Below are 9685 nucleotides of genomic sequence, written 5' to 3' on the forward strand. Positions count from 1 at the left end.
TGTAGTCATTTGGTGGTCGAAAGAGTGATACATTTGATATTTTTCAATCTTTTGGAGAAAAAAAAGAGGAAAAATATGAAAAATGAAGAAGTATAAATTATGATTCGAATGAGTGGAGAAAAAGGAGGGAGGGATTCCTCCCCCTATGCAGAAGAAAATTGGGAGTATCTTGATTTTGTGAAGAGAACTTTGAAGGGGGGAAAAAGTCTTTTAGAAAGACAAAATAGACATAAACTTTAATTACTTGTAAAACAGAAATTCTCATAGACAAAAAACACTCAAATATTACATTTTAAGAATAAGGCTTATACGCCCTTTAATTAATTATAAAACAAAAAAATCTTATATCGATCGCTTATATATATATATACTAAAATAAATATTTTTATAAAATAAATATTTTCCACAGGATACCTAGAAACTAATTAAAAATAATTAAAGAATAATAATGGTTTTGAAAAAAAGAATGAAATATGACAAGAAAATGATACCATTTAAGCGTACCAAAAGGGGAAAGACAATACGGAGATTGACAACGTTTTACTTCAAAAAAATGAAAAAAGAAAAAAAAGACACTTTTATATAATTTTTATTTATTCTATTAATATGATTGTTTAAATTAATTATTTTATATTAAAAATACGTGATGCAGTTAATTAAATTAATAAAATAGGATTTCTCCCGTAAGGTCGAAGCTCATACACGCCCCACACGTGCGGAAAGTGCGAGAGTTCTCGTTCTCTCTCCCTCTTTAAACCTTATCTCTCACACTCACACTCACACAAATACAATCTCCCAAGCCGCTCTCTGGTGTCTCTCGCGCTCTGTGTTCCTCCCACAAACACAAAGGACAACCACATCTCTGAAACTCTATCCAAAACCCCATCTTTACGCAAGACCAATCAAAGCAAAACCCTGAAACTCTCTCTTTATCTCTGCTTTATACCCTTTCGAATTCTCTCTCTCTTCGCGTTATCTTATAGCTAGAGAAGCACACTCAACGCCATGGACCCCAACGCCTCTGCTCCGGAAGGGACGTCCCTTCTCTCTAACTCTTCAGGTTCTCGTTTATCTTTACCTACTTCCTATTCTCTTGATTCTGATGATATCGACAATTCAATGAAAAACTATGCTTTAGAGGTTGATAATGACAAGGATAATGGTGGCGGTGGTGGGTATGGTAATGAGGGGTTTGGGAATGGTGATGATGGGCTCGAAACTCTAGAGAAAGCCAGTGGAGGGGATTATACCGATGGCCCTTCGTTTGATTCTTTGGTATTTTCGAGGCAGAAAAGTGTAAGCGTACGGCCGGTTGCGAAGGTATCGGCGGATGATGATGAGGATGAAGATGAAAATTATGTTGTAGAAGGTGAAAACCTTGGGGGTTTGGAGGTTGAGGAAGATGAAAGAGGCGTGGCTTTGGAAATAGCTGGGGTCGAGGGTTCTGTGGACAATTGGGGAATTGGGGGTGCAGTTTTGGAGAAGGAGGAGGTTTTGGAGCAAAAGGGTCTGAGTTTGAATGGGAATTTGGGTGAGTCGGCAATTGGAAGTGGTATAGTTGATGCTCATAAGGGCGGTTCTGAGTTTTTGGTGGCTGGTGGAGAGGATAAGGTGTTTGAATATGCAAAATGGATTGAAGATTCGGTGGTTGAATTGAAGGGTGAGGAGGCTGTGGAAGAGCTGAAAAGTGAGGGCTTGGATGGAGAAGAGTCCGTGGTTGTAACAGAAACTGTGGAGGCTGCTGTAGCAACCAAAGAAAGTACAATTCTTGGTGTAGGGCTTGATCAAGCAGAGTCCGTAAACATAAAACCAGTAGATGATAAGCTGTTGGAACTAGATGGTGTGAAACTTACCACTGGAGGAGACTCAATTGTGGAAAATTTGAATATCAATTTGTCAAAGGCAGGAGCAATTGTTGTTGGGGACGTGGAGGAAATTGAAGATGCTGATATTAGAGGGTTGGAGGTCCCAGTTCGTGGAGGCATAACCTTGGATAATGGGTTTGATCAAATTAGTGGTGATGCAAAAGAACGGGTTGATTTGAAGTCCTTGGTAGTGGGCACTGAGTCTGATCAAATTGTTGAGCCCGTAAACAAATTTGGCATTGATGCTGCAGGAGTTGGGATTTATGGAGAGAAAAATAGTGTTGCAGAAGTGGAGAAAATTGAGAACTTGGACATCAATACTGCTATAGTGGAGGAGGAGAAGCAGGATGACATAAAGACTTATGTTGAGGAGGGAGGAACTGAGAGTCTAGTTAATGCCGAGAAGCAGCCAGAAGGGGAAAATGAGCCAAAACTTGTCCCCAAGGTCACTCAGCCTGATTCAGATGAAGTGGAAAGACCATTAGATAATGGTGTTATTGGTGCAGATGCCCGAGTGGATGAAGCCAGGGTTTCTGGTAAAATTAATTCAATTCAATCTGTGGAATTAAGTTCCATTTTGAGCCGAGAAATAAAGCTAGAATCTCAAGATGAGGAAAACCAGCACTCAGATATGGAGGACCAGGTTGAAGGTTCTTTTACAGATGGGGAGAATGATGGTATGATCTTTGGAAGTTCGGAAGCTGCCAAACAGTTCTTGGAGGAGTTGGAGCGAGGTTCTGGTGCAGAGAGTTCTCATGATCACTCTCAGAGACTTGATGGTCAAATTGTTACAGATTCTGATGAAGAAGTGGACACCGATGAGGAGGGGGATGGGAAGGAGTTATTTGATTCTGCTGCATTAGCAGCTCTCTTGAAAGCTGCAACAGGTGCTGGCTCAGATGATGGCAGTATCACAATAACTTCTCAAGATGGGTCCAGGCTGTTTTCTGTTGAGCGTCCTGCTGGTTTGGGATCTTCTCTCCGGTCTGTAAAACCTGCACCTCGACAAAATCGGTCTAACCTTTTTGCTCCTGACCTCACAGTGGGGGATAACTCTGAGAACAACTTGAGTGAAGAGGATAAAAAGAAGCTGGAGAACTTGCAGCAGATAAGGGTGAAATTCTTGAGGCTTGTACAGAGATTAGGTGTATCTCCAGAAGAGTCAATAGCAGCACAGGTCCTATACCGAATGGCACTTATTGCAGGGAGGCAAACTGGTCAACTGTTTAGCCTTGAAGCTGCAAAAAGGACATCTGTCCTGCTTGAGGCTGAGGGGAAAGATGATTTGAGCTTTTCCTTGAACATACTAGTTCTTGGAAAATCTGGCGTGGGCAAGAGTGCCACCATAAATTCTATTTTTGGTGAAGATAAGACCCTGATCGATGCATTTGGACCTGCCACAACTGATGTGAAAGAAATTGTTGGGACAGTGGATGGAGTTAAAATTAGGGTTTTTGATACACCAGGTCTGAAGTCTTCTGCACTGGAACAAGGTATCAACCGCAGAATATTATCTTCAGTGAAGAAGTTCACAAAAAAATGCCCCCCCGATATTGTCCTCTACGTAGATCGGTTGGATGCTCAAACCAGGGATCTTAACGATCTACCACTATTAAGATCAATCGCTAGTTCTCTTGGCTCTTCAATCTGGCGAAGTACCATAATCACTCTAACTCATGCTGCTTCTGCTCCTCCAGATGGACCATCTGGCACCCCCTTGCGTTATGATGCATATGTTGCTCAGCGATCTCATGTTGTTCAGCAGACCATTGGACAAGCTGTTGGTGATCTGCGTCTTATGAATCCGAGTTTGATGATGACTCCTGTATCTCTTGTTGAGAATCATCCCTCCTGTCGAAAAAATAGAGAAGGTCAGAAGATACTCCCTAATGGTTTAAGTTGGAGGCCCCAATTATTGCTTCTATGTTACTCCATGAAGATCCTATCTGAAGTGAATAATCTTTCAAAACCTCAAGAACTGTTTGATCACCGAAAGCTCTTTGGCTTTCGCACCCGGTCGCCTCCACTTCCATACCTGTTGTCTTGGCTGTTGCAGTCTCGTACGCATCCAAAACTGTCTGCTGATCAAGGTGGTGACAATGGTGATTCTGATATTGACTTGGATGACTTGTCCGATTCTGAACAAGCGGAGGAGGAGGAGGATGAGTATGACCAGCTACCGCCCTTTAAGCCTCTTAGGAAATATCAAATTGCTAAGCTTAGCAAAGAGCAGAAAAAGGCATATTTTGAGGAGTATGAATATCGCGTGAAACTCCTCCAGAAGAAGCAGTGGAGGGACGAGTTGAAGAGGCTGAGAGATATGAAGAACAAAGGGAAAGTTAATGCAGAAGATTATGGTTTTGATGGGGAAGATGATGGTGAAAATGGAACTCCAGCTGCTGTTCCAGTTGTGTTACCTGACACGGCTTTGCCACCTTCTTTTGATGGTGATAATCCATCTTACAGATACCGGTTCTTGGAGCCAATTTCTCAATTTGTGACACGACCGGTATTGGATACCCATGGTTGGGACCATGATTGTGGTTATGATGGTGTCAATCTGGAGCAAAGTCTGGCCATTGCTAGTCGGTTTCCAGCTGCTGTTACCGTCCAAATAACGAAGGATAAGAAGGAGTTCAATCTCCATGTGGATTCTGCTGTTTCTGCTAAGCATGGGGAGAATGGGTCAAGCATGGCAGGTTTTGATATCCAAACTATTGGAAAGCAACTTGCTTATATTGTGAGAGGAGAGACAAAATTCAAAAACTTGAAAAAGAACAAGACAACTGCAGGTGTATCTTTGACATTTTTAGGCGAGAATGTGTCCACTGGAGTTAAAATTGAGGACCAGATTGCACTTGGAAAGCGCCTGGTATTGGTAGGCAGCACTGGTACAGTCCGATCTCAGGGTGATTCAGCATATGGAGCCAATTTAGAAGTGCGTCTCAGAGAAGCAGATTATCCAATTGGCCAGGACCAATCCTCATTGGGTCTATCTCTAGTTAAGTGGAAAGGTGACACGGCACTGGGGGCGAATTTTCAGTCACAGATTTCAATTGGAAGGAGTTACAAGGTAGCTGTTCGTGCAGGACTGAACAACAAGCTCAGTGGACAGATTACTGTTAGAACGAGCAGTTCAGATCAACTCCAGCTTGCACTTGTGGGTATTCTTCCGATCGTCAGGGCTATCTACAAGATCATCTGGCCAGGGGCAAGTGAGAATTACTCCATCTACTAGCTGCGTTGAATGTTTTGTTCTTTTCGTTCAATTATGCTGAAGCATCACAAAGTTGGTATAGATAAAAGCATAATCTGCTTATTGTCTTTATCACTTTGCCGAATAATACTCATCTAATTTGATTCAGAACCTGTTTTTGTCAGATACATTTTGCATTGCATGATAAATTGTATTGAAAATGAGATGGAACCACGAGGGTATTTGATATAATATTATTATTATTCAGTTGGATATGATGTTAATACCGTGTTCTCTCTTCGAACACTCGCACGCACATATGCAGCAGGGTGCAGACTCTGCATGAATTATAACTAACACCACACCTAGAACATTTCATTAGCACCTTGTGTGAATGTGTCATTGTTATCTTCCAGCTTTCGGCTGTTACTGAAAAAAATGATTGTTATGTATAGCCCCACCGCTTTTGCACGAGATTGCAAGCACTAAATAAATAATCCGATCATTATTCCTTCTTGTAGTGTGATCCCTTTGCAAGTGTTTGATATTGCTTCTGTTTACTAGTGCACTTCTATAAGCCTTTTAGATGCATGGCATGTGTTTACTGGAACTGATGTTGCCTTACTACCTGCTTTTCTGCTTCAATTGTGTTTGGAAATAGTAGTTGAAATCGAAGTGGCAGAACCTTGTAGCATTTTATGGTCTGTTTTTTCTCTATGGTCCGTAGGGGTGTAATCAGTCTGGTCCGGAGGGAGTCACGGACTGAAAATTTCGGTCCATCATTTTTGCTGGATCAGTCCAGTCAGTTAATTCGGTATGATTCGGTCTATGAACATTTTTTTCATTATATATATGGTTAATGAAATTAAGTGATCTCTTCAACAGTTTATATATGGTTAATAAATATTAAATAATTTTATTATATCTATGATCAATAGTAATCCCTTTGATGAAAATTACATAATTAACTTATACAACTACTATATAAAATAATATATTATATATATAAAATATTTATATATATACATTTGATCAGTTTTGGTTCGGTCTGGTCCAAAAGAACCACACTCGAGATCGATCAATAAGATTATCAGTCTAATTTGGTTTGGACTGAACCATTCGGTCTAATCGGTTTTTTCGATCTGATTCGGTCTTCTTATGATTTCAACATTTTATATATGTTTAATAAATATTAAATAATTTTATTATATCTATGGTCAATGGTAATCTCTTTGATAAAAATTACATAATTAACTTAAACAATTATTATATAAAATAATTTATTATATATAAAATATATATATATATATATATATATATATACATTTGGTCTCGTCTGATTCAAAAAACCACACCCAGAGACTGACCAATAAGATTATCAGTCTAATCTGATCTGGATTGAACCATTCTGTCGGTTTTTCCGATCTGATCCAATCCTCTTATGATGCTAATGGTCCGTCCTTTCAGTGCCATTTCTTGAGAAATAAGGGGGCTACTACGGCTATACAAAATATGTTACACATTTACACTTCCCAGCTCGTAAAAGACAATTTTCATTAATCATTAATTATGTTATTGTTTATTTCATTCTTCAAGGAAGAGAACATGACAGAGAATGATGGGATCAATGAAGGAGAAAAAAAGAACATACTGCCAGAAAAGTCTTCTATATTGTATGTTCTATACATCTGTTCTTTTTCCATTAAGAGAAAAACTTGAGGCCGGACGGGTGTGAAAAGCTTTTCACACCAGCCAATAACAAACTAACACGTAGGCGATTTATTCTTCACTAAGTTGCACCCGCACGTACGAGAAAGATGCCTGGCATATCCCATCTTCAATTTGCCTCTCCTTCTGTTCTTTACTCTCCCTCTCCCACCAGCTCCTCTCTTTTTTCTGCCTCCCATCTGTGACGACGGACCCATCTAAGTGATAGCCCTCTCGAGCTGACGGTCCAACGCCGACAGGCCCCCAACAGACCAACCTCGAAGTATTACAAAAATGAGCTAGGCAACACGAATAAGAACATGTTCCTGGCCATCAAGGAACTATATTTCTCATAATTGATTACTTCTGAAATTCTTCATCACCTCTAAAAATCTCTATGCCATCTGCATATGGTAAATGGTTGTTCTTCAGTGCTTTGAAGTTTTGCAATTCTACCTTTGAACAAACTGTGCATATGCTAACACAATAATCGCCCCCCCTCCCAAAAAAAAAAAAAAATACCAAATAAACATTCCAATTTTGTTTGATGTCCTCTTGCAATGTTGAAGAAAATATGCTCTGAATGTGTTTCTGACAAGTAATTTTCTCATTAGCCAGAAAAGATATTTTCCCTCTACAGATTCAAGTGCTCGAATGGTAGCAAAAATAGGAACTTGATCTAAATATCTGTCTGCGCTGGTGCTGTTGGGGGAGAAAATCACATGTGGGAGTGGTAATGGACGTGGAACGGCACCAATTTGACTTCTTGTAAAGATTATATTTTGAACAGAGTTTGACCGTGTCGAACGACTTGGGGCGCCTAATTAAGCAATTGCAAAATGCTGACTCCTAGCTGTTGCTCTAGCAAATCTCGGCTTCTGATAATGTATTGTAGTTAAGAACAGAGGGACTGGGTGGGAGAGGGAGAGTGAAGAACAGAGGGAGAGGGAGCTTGAAGATGGGATATGTTAGGCGTCTTTCTCATACGTGCAGATGCAAGTTAGTGAAGAATAAATTGCCTATATGTCAGTTTGTTGTTGGCTGGTGTGAAAAAGTTTTCCACACCCGTCCACAGTAGATCGTATTTGTTACCGTGGATAGAGATGACATTATAAAGCTGCTGGTGAAGAAATGGTGGGTTTGTTGCAGAGATGGTCCTTATGATTGCCTTAACTCAAGCTTGATTATCAACTCACGATTAATTGCTCGATACATTAATTATGAAGTACTTTGACTTAACGTGGCACTATTATTAATTAGAGTAGTGATGTATACTTATAAGAGACATGCTTGAGATTTTGATAATGGGTCCGGAGCATTTTTTCCGATGGCGTATTTTTGTTTTTGTTTTTACTTATTGATTAAGAAAATATTTTTTAATAATGTGATTTAAAAAAAAAATATTTAAGAATATAAAAAAAAATGAATGAAAACAAATCAAAAAAAATAGAAAAACTTTTTTTGCCTTCTTGTGAGATTCTCGGGCAACATCCCTTGGGAGATGTAGCACTACTCTACTTATAATTTTACACACAATATCACCCATATTGACTATTTATCCATCTCATTTTATCAATTTTTCTATTTTTATTTGAATTTTGAATTTAAAATTTCAAAATCCTCTCCATTTTAATAGCTAATACACTTGCTGAAAGATGGAGCTATTTGTTGTTGTAGTTTTCTTAAGGGGAAACTACAGAATATGTATAGTTATGTAAGTAAAATTATATGTAAAGAGATGTCATTCATCATCTCATACCGCATATTTTATGTATTTAAAAAAAATATTTATTTATTTTATTTTATTCTTGCTGAACTAATTAAGTTGTTCTACAAATTATTCATACACCATATACTTGTTATGTGAAAAAGGAAAAAAAATTAAAAAATGTGTAATCTGTGGGATGATGAGTAGAATTTTTCTTATAAGTATAAATAGTATTTTTCTATTAATTAATCTAATTTTTATAGTAATAGGTTTTTATATAAAAATGTATTTTTTGTGTTAATAAACATATTTACAAATATATTCTTGAGAATACTGCGACTGATAGATTGGGTGTATGTATGTAATGAAGACCGTGGTGTTCCTTGAAGCGCATTCGATGAAAGAAAAATTCTAAACATAAGCCTACATATAACTCACCACAATTTTTTTTTTTCTTTTACTAAATATTTGGTATATGGATAATGAGTAGAATAATTCAATTAGTTTAAGAATAATAAATCCAAAAAAAATTTAAAAAAGAAAAAAATATATGGTGTGTGGGTTTATGTGTAGCAAAACTTTGAAAGAAGTGTGAGGTCAAAAAATTGATAAGAATGAACAAGTGTTGAGAAAAAAAAAAAAAGGATGAAAAAGTGTGAGACCAAAAATTCATTGGGAATAATATTATTTATTAAGAAGTGTTGCAGACATAAATCGATTATACAAAAACAAATTTACAAAGTGAGGTGAGTTCATGTGATCTATTAGATTTATTTTACGATTAAAGTAATTTTACAATTTAAGTAAAGCAGATAAAATATTTCAAGCCCATAATGGGTCTCCACGCCTAGCCTAAGGTGAGGGGTCTTATTGGGAGGAAAGAGAGAAAACGAAAGAGGGGATAAAAGACTGAGAAAAGAAAATGTGTCAAGAGGGAAAATAGGAGATGGGAGATATGACATAAATGAGAGTAGATGTGACGTAAAGAAGGCAAGTGTAGAGGATAAATGGAAGGGACCAGACTACTTCAGGGGGCTTATTCTAAATAACTTTTTGGTCATACTACGGCTTGAGCTTATTCAATCTCATGACAAGAATTCTAGCGACAACATCTCCCCCAGAAGATAGATCGCTGATCTCTATTGTACAGTGAAGATGAGAGACTATTAGAGATTGTAAAATAAGAATATTATAGTGGATTTTCACTCT

At 38.0% G+C, this 9685-nt stretch overlaps 1 protein-coding gene across 1 annotated transcript; it reads left to right on the forward strand.

Moving 5' to 3' along the window:
• The first annotated feature begins 775 nt into the window (after positions 1-775).
• LOC122318103 (translocase of chloroplast 159, chloroplastic) lies at positions 776-5345 on the forward strand. The gene has a single exon (XM_043135242.1). The coding sequence runs from the start codon at positions 1006-1008 to the stop codon at positions 5101-5103; it is 4098 nt and encodes a 1365-aa protein (XP_042991176.1). The 5' UTR covers positions 776-1005; the 3' UTR covers positions 5104-5345.
• Positions 5346-9685: the final 4340 nt, after the last annotated feature.

The sequence above is a fragment of the Carya illinoinensis genome, chromosome 8 (assembly GCF_018687715.1).
Source record: "Carya illinoinensis cultivar Pawnee chromosome 8, C.illinoinensisPawnee_v1, whole genome shotgun sequence".
In the NCBI taxonomy this organism is placed as follows: Eukaryota; Viridiplantae; Streptophyta; class Magnoliopsida; order Fagales; family Juglandaceae; genus Carya; species Carya illinoinensis.

What these genes read in the sequence shown, in the direction of transcription:
- LOC122318103 (XM_043135242.1), top strand. Translation starts at nt 1,006, where the DNA reads ATGGACCCCAACGCCTCTGCTCCGGAAGGGACGTCCCTTCTCTCTAAC.